Consider the following 15849-nt stretch of genomic DNA (forward strand, 5'->3'; position numbering starts at 1 on the left):
CCCACACTCTAAACACATGCTGGTAGGTTAATCGTGTTAGGGACCTTAGGTTGTAAACTCCTTGAGGGTAGGGACTGATGTGAATGTACAATGTATTTGCAAAGCGCTGGCTAAATTTTCGGCGCTATACAAGTACCTGAAATAAATAATAATAATAAATATTGTGTCCTGCAGTGAGTAAAGGTCAGCTAATGTAACCACAGGAGCGAGAGAGGGAATAACTGTATGAAAGAGGTGACCTGGCAATGCTGTTTTCCCTCCTGCCCACCTTTTAACATTATTTCTCATACTAGAACAAGAGAATTCTCACCTCTCCAGTTGCAGTCTCCATAACAGAAAGCAACTGAAAATCTAAAAGCGAAAGTGGCGCACCCTTGTAATGGCCAAGACAGATGTGCAGATCCAGCAACTTGAGTGCAGAGACTCCGCCACCAAAGAAACTGTTTGTGGTTCTAGGACCACTAACATACCAGTTACTGTTCGATTTTACTTATTTTTAAATCAAAGGACAAGACTTTGATCTGCATGAAAACACTAAACAAAATGTATTATATCAACAGTGTATTCATGAATAAACCCTGGCACCACTCTTTTGGATTTCATTCACAAAGAAACCACTGTCAATATTCCTGAAACAGATTGTGGCCTGGTTGATAGCTGGGTCCTGCCAATTACACTGGCAGAGTGTACGCAAGGATCCTGACAAGTTAAAGTGGTTGTAAAGGCATAAGGTTTTTTATCCTAATGCAAATGCAGAGGTCCCTCTCTGCCCATCAATGTCCACGAGTGTTCCAGCCATCCAGATTCTCCTTCCTGATTGGCTGAGACACAGCAGCAGCGCCATTGGCTCCCACTGCTGACAATCAAAGTCAGGTAGTTAATCGGGGGAGAGAGGGGGTGGGGCCGGGTCAGAGCTCTGTGTCTGAATGTACACAGGGAGCTGTGACTCAGCTCGGGTGCCCCCATAGCATGCTGCTTGCTGTGGGGGCACTCAACAGGTGGGAGGAGCCAGGATCACAGTAGAGGGACCCGAGAAGAGGAGGCTCTCTGCAAATCCACTGCAACAGAGCAGGTAAGTATAACATGTTTGTTATTTTTATAGGAAAAAACCAAGCCTTGACAATCACATTAAGTAGTAAATATGTTGATAATTAAAAACAAATTGTTTCACTTAAAGTGTTACTAAATTCACAACAGTAAAATCAGTCTGCACATACTCAGTGTGGAACCTAAGGTGTTAATCCTCTGCATTGTGTAAAAAGGCTGTTTGATCCTGTCTTCTCTAATTCTCCCCTTATTTTACTGTCCCCAATCAATCTCCTGATAGTACAGCGCCTTGGGGGCACTCTGGACATGCTCAGTTTGGTGTGTATTGCTAGAGAGTTTTTCTCAGCACAGGGCCAATCACCACTGTCCAGACAGAGGGTCAGGGGTCCTGCAGCCTTATAGGACAGTCAGAACTGAATGAAAACTCCTCTTACAAGCTTTAACCAGACACTGACAGAAGCCAAAATAATGCTAAATACTGCTGATGAGAAAAGGTATTTACCGGTAGCAGTTTATATTTACCAGAATATTGCATTTCCATGTTCTGTGTACTGTGGGAGACCAGATATAGTAAATGCAGGGTCCTGGGTTCAGTAACTTTTTAGGTAGAATCATTTTATTACATTGTAAAAATTGGTACAATAAAACACAATAATGTTCTTTTCTCCATCAAACATTGTAATTAGGCAGTGACAGATAGTATTTTAACTGCAGAATTATAAACAGCAGAAAATAATGTAATAAAGAAGATGTACCTTAAAGATAGCACTAGCACAATGCATCTGTAGCTCTTGGTTTTCACTGTTCAAGTTTTTTACTAAATCTTCAATCATTTTCTCGGTCTTAATTGCAAGCCTGTAACTTGGCTGAAAAATAGGTAGAGAATGTGTAATAAGTACATTGATTAATAAATAAAACATATCCCTTCTTGACTCTTATATGCAATTTATAAAGAGGAGTGTACAGTAATCTCCTTACCAAGCACAGGACATGCTATCTCATTGTTCATTTAAAGGATATGTAAACCTTAAAAATGAACTTCTCTTATGTTGTCCCCTTTGGTCTTTTAAATATACCACTAAAAGTGTTTTGCAATATCTGATATTTACAAAAATACCTGTGATATTGTCAGAAATCTCATGAGTTGATAACTTTCTGGGCTTTCTGTCTGCTGATATCAACCACATTGTTCTCAGTTGTCTCTGAAGACTATGAAGAAGAGCAGAGGGGTGAAGTCCTCTACTTCTATCCTGTTTCTGTTGTCCTGATACAGTAATGTGAGTGACCATTGTCATCCTAGGGTTGTAAGTGTGTTTATACAAAATAATTCTGCGCTGCCAGGGAAGAAACAAGCAGCTAACACAACCAACAAGATGTTACAAAAAGAAAACCACAATAAGTGTAGCGCTATTAAAATATGAAAACGTCCAATGTAAAAAAACGTTAAACCAGCAGTTCCAAATGCAAATGATAGGGAAGAGTCATCCGTATAAATAATAGTAGGGAGTCTTCAGGAACTACACACTTCAAGCAGGAATATAAAACATCTGAAGTAAAGACAGACACACCACCACCGAAAATGAAGATGCTTACCAGATTGGATGGACCCAAAGGGGCATACGCCGAGTTGGGTCGGAAAAGGCTTAGGTGGTGAGTGGCTGTAGGTGGTCCGGAGAGGCGATGTTTATGGAATGGCCCACACGTTCCTGTGTCCTTCAAAGCGATGCCAGAACCCAGAGGGTCGAAATATATGGAACTAACCACACGTTGTTGTATCCCTCGGAGCGGTGTTAAAAGCCAAATGATGATGGTAACAAGTGGAGAAAAGGAAGGAATGGCCCCCCAGACGACGTCTATGAAGACGAAACGCATCGGATAGGACCCCACTGTCGCCACTTTTCTACAGCGCTGTTTTTATACGGATCTACATGTGAGTATATATCTTATTTTTTAATAAAATTTCACTTTGTATACGGATTCACACTATGTGGCCATTCCTTCCTTTTCTCCACTTGTTACCATCATCATTTGGCTTTTAACACTGCTCCAAGGGATACAACAACGTGTGGTTCGTTCCATATACTTCGACCCTATGGGTTCTGGCATCGCTTTGAGGGACACAGCAACGTGTGGGCCATTCCATAAACATCGCCCCTCCGGACCACCTACAGCCACTCACCACCTAAGCCTTTTCCGACCCAACTCGGCGTATGCCCCTTTGGGTCCATCCAATCTGGTGAGCCTCTTAATTTTCGGTGGTGGTGTGTCTGTCTTCACTTCAGATGTTTTATATTCCTGCTTGAAGTGTCTAGTTCCTGAAGACGCCCTACTAATATTTATACGGATGACTCTTCCCTATCATTTGCATTTGGAACTGCTGGTTTAATGTTTTTTACATTGGACGTTTTCATATTTTAATAGCGCTACACTTATTGTGGTTTTCTTTTTGTAAGTGTGTTTCTAGAAGAATCTCCAGGTGAAAAAATAAAAATAAAAAACTATAAAAACCCTCAAAGCGTAACTCCACTTTTGCATGGATTTTAACAAACTTTTTTGCAGATTCCTACCTTTTGTTATTCTGAAGAAATCACTGTTTGTTCCTCTGTGCCCCTGTGTAGAGTGAGTCTAATGGGAGTGGTTTCATAACTATCAATCAGCTGTTGCAGCTGAAGGGTTCTAATGAGGAAAATTGCAGGGCCTGCATCCCTTTAGACATGATTTCCTATTGGGAGTATCTTAACAAAAATGACATTTTTGTTGCAGGGGATGCCAAAAATCTGACTTGTATCTTAGTATAGACTTATGGGAAATCAGTGAGCCAATCACACTAGCCGGAAATTATGTTTCTGGGGGGTGGTCAGTACACATTCTGTGTACAGAACACCTCCAGGTAGTTATATTTCATTTAGTTTTACAGGTTGCAGGTTGAAAAGGAAAGGTAATTTTTAATAACATGATTTGTGTCACATTTGTATATGCTATATATACTTTTTTTTTCTGTGCTATTTGTTTTTTTCCCATGAAAGTGAAGTTACCCTTTAAAACTAGACAACTAATGCAGCCACCACCTCTAGGAACTGGTAAGCTGCAAAACATTTGCTGGTTTTGGGTTTAGATACATTTTAACGACCTCCCCCCGTTGTATAGACAAATGACAGCGGGCGGTATCCTCTGTTGTTCCTAGGACGATGTTATATGACGTCACACCAGTCTCCCCGTGCTTGTGTACCCGCGGATCTTGGTAAAGAACCGATCACACGTCTCTTTACTCATGTGATCAGCTGTGTCCAATCACAGCTGATCACATGTAAACATGGAAATGACGTTTATTGGCTCTCCTCACCTCACACTGACAGAGTGTGAGGAGAGGAGAGCTGATCAGCAGAATTTCCTCGCAGAGGAGACCTGTAGAGGTAATCAGGGCACTGATGATCAGTGCAGTCCCAATAGTGCCCAGCAGTGATGTCAATCTGTGCCCAGCAGTAATGCAAGTTAGTGCTCCCTTTCAGCGCCAATCAGTGCTGCCTATCCACGCCACCTATCATTGCCCATAAGTGCCGCCTATCAGTGCCACATATCAGTTCCCATCAGTGCTGCATATCAGTGCCACTTATCAGTGCCCATCAGTGCTGCATATTAGTGCCTCCTCATCAGTGCCATCCAAAAAGTGCCCCCTCATCAGTGCCACCTCATGAGTGCCCATCAGTGCAGCCTATCAGTGCCCAGCCCATCGGTGCAGCCTCATCAGCACACATCAGTGAAGGAGAAAAATTACTTATTTACATTTTATGACTGAAACTAACAAAAGTATTTTTTTTTTCAAAATTTTTCGCTCTTTTTTAGCAAAAAATAAAAAACCCAGAGGTGATTAAATACCACCAAAAGAAAGCCCTATTTATGTGAAAAAAATTATAAAAATTTAATTTGGATACAGTGTTGCATGACCGCACAATTGTCATTCAAAGTGTGACAATGCTGAAAGCTGAAAATTGACCTGGGCCTATGAGATATCTAACATAAATGGTAGGTATTTAGTGCTGAACCCCCAGACAGGGTGTAATTCCACAGAGTCACATGGAACACATGTGGAATAAATAGATGGAAGTGGCTTTGCACTGAACAGATATATTGCATAGAGCGGAGAACCCTAAAAAGCCTCAGGATAGAACACAAAAGAATTTTAAAGCACTCCTTTTTCTTCTGACTTAGGCAACATAGTCAAGCTGACATAAAGATAACCTCACATCTTCCAATCTGATTTTAACACGTAACTGGAAATACATTAAATGGTTTGTTTGGGTTGGTCCTCACACTACATAGTTGTTAGTAATTCTTAAGTAAATTGCACAGAAATTTTAAAATCAGTTCCTGGATAGTCTAAGAGGTCCACTTTGGTGAAGGGCATGCCAAAGCTCTAATGCCCCGTACACACGGCCGGACATTGATCGGACATTCCGACAACAAAATCCTAGGATTTTTTCCAACGGATGTTGGCTCAAACTTGTTTTGTGTACACACGGTCGCACAAAGTTGTCGGAATTTCCGATCGCCAAGAACGCGGTGACGTCAACCACGTACGACGAGACTAGAAAAGGCCAGTTCAGAACCAAGCGCGGCACCCTTTGGGCTCCTTTTGCTAATCTCGTGTTAGTAAAAGTTTGGTGAGAGACGATTCGCGCTTTTTCAGACTCGTGGCTTTCAGATCGTTTTCTGCGGTTCAGTTTGTGCTTGTGCGTTTGTATCTGCTCTTCAGTGCATGCAAGCAAGCTATGCATGACTTGGATTAGTCATTGTGTTCTTGTTCGTTCATTGCTGTTTTTCAGGTCGCTCTTCACAGGCCTTGCTGTTCTTCAGTGCGTTCTGTTACTTCGTTCTGAGCAGCCGACCGTTTTCTAGCCATGTTGCGTATACGTACTCTTCGTAGAGTTCGTGCTGTGCGGGGGCTTGGTGTTGGGGTCCTGACCTTGACACAAGTCCAGTCCATGAACAGGGTGGAGAGGAGTTCATGGACCAAGAACTGGTTGCTTCAGCGTGACCAGTTCTCTCATGTGCCTTTGCTCCGTGAGATCCGTGAGAATAATCCTGATGATTTCAGGAACTTTCTCCAGATGATGGACCCCGTATTTCACCGTTTGTTGGCTTTGCTGACCCCCTATATCAGCAGGCAGGATACCTGCATGAGGCAAGCCATCACTCCAGAGAAGAGGCTCATCGCTACCCTGCAGTACTTGGCGACAGGGAGAAGCCTGCAGGACCTCAAGTTCTCGACAGGCATCTCCCCCCAGGCTCTGGGTATCATTATCCCGGAGACCTGTTCTGCCATCATCCAGGTCCTGCAGAAGGAGTATATTAAGGTAAGATTTTTAGCCTTTAATATCACATTTTATTGTATTTAATGTTTGATAATATATTGTATTTCTTTCCTCATTCCCTAATTACCATGATTGTAATATGCTGTGAATGTCCCCTTTGTCCTCATGCATGCTGTTTTTTTTTTTTTTTTCTCCTTCATACTTATTTGCTTTCACTTACCTCCCCAGCATGGTCTCCTGCCCTATATTCACATCATGTAGTCACTTAACAATGTATTTTATCAGCTCCATAGTAGTGCTTTACCCCAAACAACCCCAAAAATGTTTAGAAATCTGATTTGTGCATTAAATTCAGGCAGAGTGCCAGAGGCTTTTTTTTGTGGTGTCCCCAAATCATTTTTAACCGTCCCTCCCCCCAGCTGCTAAGTCAGCTGATCCCAATTCTCTATCTATCCTCAATCATCTATCTGCTGACTTTGCAAAACCCATACACACTATACCCACCTCTTTTGTGGTCAGATTTATGGATGCATTCCCCAAAGCATGTAGTGCAAGGGCCTGCCTGAATACTTTCAAACGGTACTGTTTAAAGTTTTTGTATCCTATTATTATCTTGCTAGCTAATAGCAGAATGTCCAAATGTGCTCAAATGTGTACAGTGTGTCTTTATATCTTTGTATTATGACACTTCTTACCTGTCCAGTGGTCTACCAATAGTGTAACTAAGGAGGGGCTGTTCCAAGCAATACCCATTATTTAGGCATTCATCTCTCAATGAAGTGGAGAGGGTTACCTGTCCAAGATTCCCCCCCCCCCCCCCATAATGTTAGAAATGGCCCATGAGAGGGGGAGGGGGAATATGATAGGTGTACCTTATACTTTGGTGTTGTAAAATTCCCCTTAATAAATGTTATCTGGATGTTGGCCAAGAATGTTTGTGTCTAATCTGCTTTCCATGTTTGTGCAAAAATACTAAATTTTTTTTGTTTTCCTCAACAGTTTCCTTCCACGCCACAGGAATGGCAGACTGTGGCCTCCCACTTTGCCCAGCGGTGGGACTTTCCTAACTGCGGAGGGGCAATTGATGGGAAACACGTCCACATCGTCCCACCACCCAACTCGGGGTCATACTATTATAATTACAAGGGGTTCAATAGTATTGTGATGTTGGCGGTGGTGTCGGCTAATTACGAGTTCCTGTATGTGGACGTGGGGAAGAATGGCCGGATGTCCGATGGTGGAGTCATCGCCCAGACGGAGTTTTACAGGCGTCTCCAGAATGGCAGCTTGGACTTGCCAACTCCAGAAGAGAATGTGGAAGGACTCCCATTCATCTTCGTTGCGGATGAAGCATTTGCGCTGGGGGACCATCTTATGCGGCCATTCCCGATGAGGACCCTCACCCCGGAACAGAGGGTTTTTAATTACCAGCTGGCCAGAGCCAGAAGAGTGGTGGAGAACACATTTGGAATCATGGCCAGCCAGTTCCGCCTATTTCTTACACCCATCCATATGGCGGAGTATAAATTGAATCATATAATCCTGGCGTGCTGTGTTCTACATAAATTTTTATGGCAACATTCTGCCAACTATGCTGGCTCAGTTGGGCCAGAGGCCGGAATTATAAATGAAACAACCCTGACAGCGCTTGGAAGTGGCCGTCCTGGCTTGCCCTCCCTGAGTGCCAGTGATGTCTGACTAAGATACCTTGAGTTCTTTGCGGATAGGGGGGCCATCAATATGCCAGACAATTTGTGAAACCTTGATCAAATAAAAAAAAAATTAAGCAAATCTTTGGTGACATTTACTGCTTGTGTTTGTTTTAGCTGACCCTGACCGAAATGTCGTGAGTGCTGAACATGGTGTGATTGTGTAACCTTATACAAAGCACTGTTGGTTGTTATTTACTAAAGGCAAATACACTTTGCACTACAAGTGCACTTGAAAATGCACTGAAACTGCACTTATAGTGCAAAGTGGATTTGCCCTTAGGAAATAACAGCCATTGTCACAGAAAGCAGCAATTACATCACCACAAAAGTGTTGTAGCGTTGAGACAATAATCCACAAATTCTTGATTAACAATCTTTTTAATACCTGCACAATCACATGTGCATTTAGAAAAGGTTTTTAAAACAAACCAACATGTTCGTTGTATAACAATTTTTGGGGTGGCATTATCAAAAATAGAAATGTCCATTTAAGATAAAACAGGCATGTGTAAAACCAACAAGAAAGACACAAATCTTAAACTTACAAAGTTCACATATGGTAGAACTTGAAGGCAATATCAGACATGAGTATTTAGGAACTGTGTTTGATATTGCGTTCAGATGGGGTGAAGTCACCCCAGGAAAAGCCAAATTTTGAAGATGCACACCAATTTACGAATGTCAACATGTGCTAGCTGCCATCACGGGGGATCAAGGGACGTGTCTTGGGGGAGCAACCCCTTCCTCTCAGCTACTTTATTATTGAGGAAGGGGTTGCACCCCCAAAACGCGTCCATTGATCTCCCGTGATGGCAGATAGCACATGTTGGCACACTGTGTGCATCCTCAAAATTTGGCTTTTCTAAAAATCGCTAAAACATTTTTAACATTGTAGCGTACAAAAAAAAGGGATTTGGAGGGGTTTTAAACTCTCCCCAAAACATCAATGATGTTATTATTTTTTTGAATAACATCATTGATGTTTTTCTTGATGTTTTCTAAAGCTAAATTACACCCCATGATCTCCCCAATCAGGATCTGTGCACTTTCAGAGGTGAAATGCCCTGGATCCACAACATCACGATCACCTAAAAAGAGAGAAAACCAAAAAAAAACAGGTATTATAAATATGCCGGCATCCATCTCTTACCTGAGTCTGTGGTCGCAGACACTCACCTGTTGTGGTGCCAATTTCCACCACGTCTTCTTCCTCCTCCTGCTCTGCTTGAGTTGGGGGTATTTCCCCTTCTTCCCGAGGTGGGGGGTCTGTAGTCTCCTCGGATGAGGGGTGTCCTCCGAGTCTTTTCTCCCCTATGTAAAACAAAAATGGTATAATTAGCACACAGATATTTGATGGCCGAAATATAAAGATGAAACATTGCTTGGAAGTGTGGTACAATGTCTATTTTGGCAGAGTTCCAAGATGTAGCATTTTTAATGTCCGTTGTCAAGCTTCAAGACTTTACCTGTCTTGTACAAGCTTCACAGATGGGGACCCCCCTATAGTATACACTGGAGCACCTGTGTGGGCCCCCTAATAAAAAGGGTGTTCTGGTGTCCCACACTAGTGCTCCAGCGTCCAGATGTGAAAACAGCTGCTGAGTGTCCTCTCCTTACACAGAATCTAGTTTGCATTTCATTCTAGTCACAAACCCATCTACACAACCCAATATTTTTCATACAAGTAGGCCCTAAAAAATGTGGGCAAATGCTTTTGGCCTAAACAATGGTGTTTTATAGGCCGAAAGAAAAATGTTTAATACGAACGAATAATGGGCCCATGAACATGAAAGTTGCCATTTTAAACTGTACAACACTTAAGAAAAGCAGATGAAGCAGCAGGAACGTAATAAAGACAAAAAGAATAGGAACACAGCACAACTACTTACTTTTTTGCAGCACTCTCCGGATCTTTCTGTACTGCTCGGGCTCTCTTAATTTCAGGTCCGACCACCGCTTCCTGAGCTGATCTTTCGATCGTCGTACCCCGAAATTCCGGTGCAGACTTTTGACCACTTTCGCCATGATCTTGGCCTTTTTGATATTGGGGTTGGGGTAAGGTCCATACTTTCCATCATAGTCGGCCTTCTTCAGGATGTCGACCATCTCCAACATCTCCCCAAAGGACATATTTAAGGCCTTAAATCGTCTCCTTCTGGATCGGGATGTTTCCGGATCCGGGCTTTCCTCCTCCTCCTCGTTGCTATAATTAGCACGCACCTGCTCTGACTCCGCCATGTGCTCTTCACCCACTGCGCCGAAGACTAGAAAGAACGTCAGGGACGGGCGGAGTTACACGCATGCGCAGTGTGTATAAAGCGTAACACGCTTGCGTAGTACGTAGGATCTGTGAGCGGAGGAAGGAGTATCGGAGGCGCCGATCGTGATAACGAAGGTAAGAGCCAAACTTGGGGCTATACTGCTTCTAGATTGAGGCCTATATTGTAACTAGATTCGTAGAGTTTTGCCTGACATTAGGGTTTGTCTTGTGTTGTGTCTTGCAGTGAAAATGGATATATTGAACGATACCGACTTTATGGCAATCTTCATTGACATGTTCAGGGAGCTGCCTTGTCTGTGGCAGATAAACCACCCACATTATAAGAACCAAACAAAGAGGAAGGCAGCACTGGATCAATTGCTGGAAATTGTGAAGCAGGTGATCCCCACGGCAGACATCACCTATTTGAAGATCCTAATTGGTGGCCTGAGGAGCACTTATCTAAGAGAGCACAAGAAGGTCCAGGATTCTCAGAGATCCGGAGCAGCAGATGACATCTATGTCCCCAGGATGTGGTACTATGACAGGCTGCATTTTCTGGCAGGTCAGACTGAACCCAGGTCATCACTCTCCAGTCTTCCTTCCATGCTTCCTTCCCCCCCACTGAGGCTTCTGACGCCCAACCTTGGCCTTCCAGGCAGCAACATGTGGAGGAGCCCAGCTTGAGCCAGGTATAGCATTCCTCTAAATAGTTCAGGTTGTCCAATCAATGATGTTAACTAGATGTTAGTTTGGAGTCCTAATTTATGTTTGGGATTGATGATGCAGAAAGTAAAACCATGTCCCTTTTTCATACACAGGGAAGTCTCAGCCAGGAGGTGGCCGGGCCGAGCAAGGTGCCTGATATCCAGGTCCCTCCCCTACACCCGCAAAGAGAAAGTGGCAGGAATAGGAATACCCTAGAGGAGGCTGCCATAGGTCTCTTTTGGAAGGCTACAGAGGCCCTGACAGCCCCCCACACTGTGGAGGAGGACTTTGCTGGCATAATTGCCTGTAAAATGCAGCGAATGGAGGAGGGCCAACAACTCATGTGTGAGTCATTAATGTTGGAAGCTCTCAATAAGGGGTTGAGGGGCCAAATAACATCTGCTACCCACATTTGTGACCTCACACATGGTCCTCCTCCTCCTCCTCCAGGTCCTTCTACTTCTCCTCCTCCTTCTCCAGGTCCTACTAGTCCTCCTCCTCCTCCAGGTCCTACTCCTCCTCCTGCCACATCTCCAACAGCAGAGCCACAGCCGGGAAGGAAGCGTGGAAAGAAGACCAGAAAGTGATGACCCTGGGTCCAGTCTGGTCTGGCAAAAGATGCAGGCTCTTGTGGTACCACAGCCTGGGGACACAGATGTCATCTGCTGCTTTCCGGATCTCTGGGACTTCTGGACCAGACTGCACTCCCTTACATATGGACTCCTCAGGCCACCAGTTTTGATGTTAAAGAATTGATGTGTGCCCTGGGGGTCCAAGGCTTCGCTAATTTCTGCTGTTTCTCCAATGTTGCCTCCCTCTTTGTTTGGTTCTGAGCCCTTAATAAAGGATTTTTGGTTTCAATTATACTTGCCAATGTGTGTTTTCCTTCAAAAAGGACAGTTTGTTTGTGAGGATTCAGGTACATTTCTAAAGTACAATGTGAAATTAACAAGGGACACCAACACCAAACAATCTCCTTGAGATTAAATAATATAAGATATCAATGGTGTTGTGTGACACATAAAACACACACAAAAATATCCTGGAGTAAAACTAAAAATAAAATAAAACAAAGATCAGCCTTGGAAAAAATACAAACCTAAAAAAAAAAAAAAAATTCTGCCTTTAAAAAAAAAACCAAAACAAAAAAAAAAATATTTTAGTCAGATGTGACAAATCAAAATATATTGAGGGAATCCCGATAAATAATAAAGAAAGAAGTTTGTGAGAAGTCTGTGTGAATATGAGCAGCAAAACTACTTCATTCTTCTCACATTATAAAGAAGAAGAGAGTGCGCTGTATTAAACCATTTTTAACATTGCAGCGTGACGAAAGTGTTGTATCCATTGCGAACGATAATTTTACCAGACCGAGCTGTTCCGTCTCGGAATTTCCTCTGAGCATGCGTGGCACTTTGTGTGTCGGAACAGGCCACACACGGTCGGAATTGACGCGATCGGATTTTGTTGTTGGAAAATTTTATAGCCTGCTCTCAAACTTTGTGTGTCGGAAAATCCGATGGAAAATGTCCAATGGAGCCCACACACGGTCGGAATTTCCGACAACACGCTCCAACGGAAAATCCGACCGTGTGTACGGGGCATAACTCTGAAGCTGAAAAGTGGTATTTCCATGTTGAGATTAGAGATTTCCAGAGCACCCATGTCTTACATAAGCTTTATTATTAAATATATGGAACAGTAATGAAGTGCTTCCAATATACCCAATAGTATCAAAGTACAAAGTACAGTGAGTCAGGGAAGAAGATCACCCAGCACCTGTCACACTGGGGAGCCGGGGAGGTGCAGGTGCTGGTGCATCTTTAACATGTTACATGTTAACTTATCCTTTAGGTGAACTTATCCTTTAAGGCCTCCGCTACCCATCCTGGTATTTGCTGTGACTCCTTTCTAGACACTGTCCTGCTACTTTACTTTTAAACCATGTATACAAACTGTATAATGTCATTGTCAATTCTTTCTTTAGCCAAACATTGTGGCCCCTTACGTTGTTAAATGCATTCTCTTAAAATTAAAATAAAAAAACAGATATGGAACAGATTTACCTAAAAGCAAATCAATCCTGAGCATATGGCAAACATGCATATTACAGCTTTATGTTTAAGCACCACTAGAGGACGAAACATGTTAAAGGAAGAAGGTCTGTGGAGTGTTTTGTCCATTTGTTTTAATAAAGTTACTACAAGGCAGTACGGATTAGTGGAGTGAGGCCTGATATTCTCTGATCTAGAGCTATACATGAGACTGGAGGGGACTCAGGGCAGGCTTCATACCTGCAGAATAGTTTGCTAGGCTGCTTGTTTTGGGCAGGGTAATAGAGTTAATAGATGATTGAACCACCAAAGAAAATATCCGCAAAGTCCCACTTTTCACTAATTAGGCAATATAACTAGGGGAGTCACCAGTGCTATTTTAAACCACAAAACAATAAAAACCCGGTTTAGAGCTTGGTTGAGCTGCTTTGAGAAATAAGGCATCTTGAGGTGTTTTTGATGAAAGGTTTCTTTTTGTATTCTACACTAAGGTTGAGTTAAAACCAGGTTTTAATAGAGGATTACCATATGACAAAATTATGCCTAAGTAGAGGTTACCTTTTAAAAAATTGCATGAAAATGGTCATTTTTTTATGTAAAAAATATCAAAATTTTAAAGCCTGATGCTTCCTGGAAGTTGCACTTGACCTCACTCCCACCTCCAAAAACTTTCTGTAGGTCCTTTAATGTGATTGAAAGCGTCTATGATCAATATGGAGGAGCTAAAGGTTGGACGGTGTGGGAGCAAGCTCAACCTGTACAGGAAAATTAAGAGCTGCATATAACTTCAACTGCCAAGAGAGTAATCCCTCTAGTCAGAGCTTAAATTGTGTTGAAGACTGTTTCCTCACTTCCATGGGATGACATTGAGCTAATTACCAAACACCAGTGCTGTCACATGATAGGAAGGGGTGTGAGTCATGTGCTCATTTAAAATGGAAGTACTGTAACAGGTACTTTAAGAACAACAGGAATCAGAGAAAGATAGATATGTGTTGCTAGGAAAAGGGCAGTGATGTTAACCTGTTGCTTTGTCTTGCATAGAAAAACACAGGTTTTCTTTTGAACCAGTGGAGAGAAAAAAAATTGCTTGCTATTTATCTTTTACAAGAGGCACCACGCCAGGTCTCTTACTCTAGAGTCCCTTAGGATCATTGAATAGCAGGCTCTTCTCCTATGCCAACAGCAACCAGCTCTGGCTTTCTCCTCTCCTGGAGCAGGTAACTTAGCTAATGGACAAGTGTTCTAAGTAGGACATTCCTGACAAACAGCATGGTGGTGGTATGTATATTGTTTTTCCACCTTCTCTATGCAAGAGGAAAACATATTTTGATTTCTGCCTTTTCTGTTTTTTTATGTAGCCACCAACTTATGAAATCGTCTTACTGGAACATTATTGCTTCTACAAATCTGCTTTTTGCATTATTTTCATGTGGTTTTGTAGTCGAGCCTAAACACTATATGAAAGCTCTATAAAAACCGCACTAATATATACTGTACAAATAGATATCTTAACACATTAAACAGAGTTCAATAAGTTAATGGCAAAAAAACTGTGGTCACATCGTCTGACCTGATATCACTTTACAAAGCTTAATAAAATCGAGGATAAAATTGCCCATTCTTCAGAGAATCATCCAAATTTTACATCATCATGCTGTTTTAATTATTTAAGTACCAAACAAAAGGTTAATCAGAAGACCATTCAGCTTGGATGGTAACCTTATAACCATCTATTCCGTAATAAACACTAATGGAGGATTTAACAGAAGAAGTTTCAATTAGTTTTCGCACAGATGTTTAGCCCGGTGTACCAGGGGACTCCAATCTTCCGATACACCATATTTAGAACTTATGTGGAAAACAGAGTAAAAGGTTACTTCATAGAAAATATACCATTCTCATTTTATGCTCTTCTGGGGAAGAAAAGTCAAAAACATAAAAACTATAAAACCGCAGTTATACAACTAGATTCGTGCCAAGATAAAAACGACCAATAGGTCAGATTTACATTTAATATTATGCTATAATAATATTATGAATATAGGCTTTAGGACCATTTTAAAATTTATGTTCCTATCTGACCTGTTATATCAAATGTAATTTTCCACTGTTTGCTAAACTGCTTAAAATGACTCGTTAAACCCTATACTTGATCGTGTATTGCCTCAAAATGGTTTAAATTATAACTACTATTTTTTGACTGTGACTTTTTTTTCAATTGAACATTTTTGCATTTAACACATGGGTATATTTCAAAGGACAACTGAGACTTTCGAATGTTTCTATTTAGAAATACTGTATGATAAAGATCCTTTTACTTTAATCTTATTATTGTAAAAAACATTTTATAAACCCTGATTCTGTGTACAGTTTTTATTGCATATGTACATGGGGCCATATTTACTCCTAACATGTGTGCATTCTAGTTAGAAGTGCAGCATTTAGATCTACCCGAATGGTTAATAATAAACTGTCTGCAGTCTTTAATGTAACCAAATCATTACAATGCTCACAGATTTGAGGAACTTTGAGGAACAAGGAAGCCACAGGTAATTTTTTTACTCCAAAAATCTTGTAATTTTTATAATGCTAACATCTACTATACTGATTTGTGTGTAGTATGAATTTTAATGCAAAGTGCAGTGATCAGTATCCATTTAGATTTACTTTCACACTACATAAATAATTGACCAATAATCTTTGCCTTTTAATCTTTTGTCTTGTTGAATAATGACTCATTTGTAGGTATTTTC

The 15849-nt window shown here is 41.6% G+C and overlaps 1 protein-coding gene across 2 annotated transcripts in view; it reads right to left on the reverse strand.

Annotated features, from left to right (window-relative positions):
- ODAD2 (outer dynein arm docking complex subunit 2) overlaps positions 1 to 15849 on the reverse strand; it is a 295659-nt gene that overhangs the window by 144095 nt on the left and 135715 nt on the right. For both annotated transcript variants that reach the window (XM_073629836.1, XM_073629837.1), the window contains one exon: positions 1803 to 1913. In XM_073629836.1, the coding sequence (XP_073485937.1) occupies positions 1803 to 1913 (111 nt within the window). The remainder of the gene's footprint in view (positions 1 to 1802; positions 1914 to 15849) is intronic.

The sequence above is a fragment of the Aquarana catesbeiana genome, linkage group LG05, assembly GCF_042186555.1.
Source record: "Aquarana catesbeiana isolate 2022-GZ linkage group LG05, ASM4218655v1, whole genome shotgun sequence".
NCBI classification, from domain to species: domain Eukaryota; kingdom Metazoa; phylum Chordata; class Amphibia; order Anura; family Ranidae; genus Aquarana; species Aquarana catesbeiana.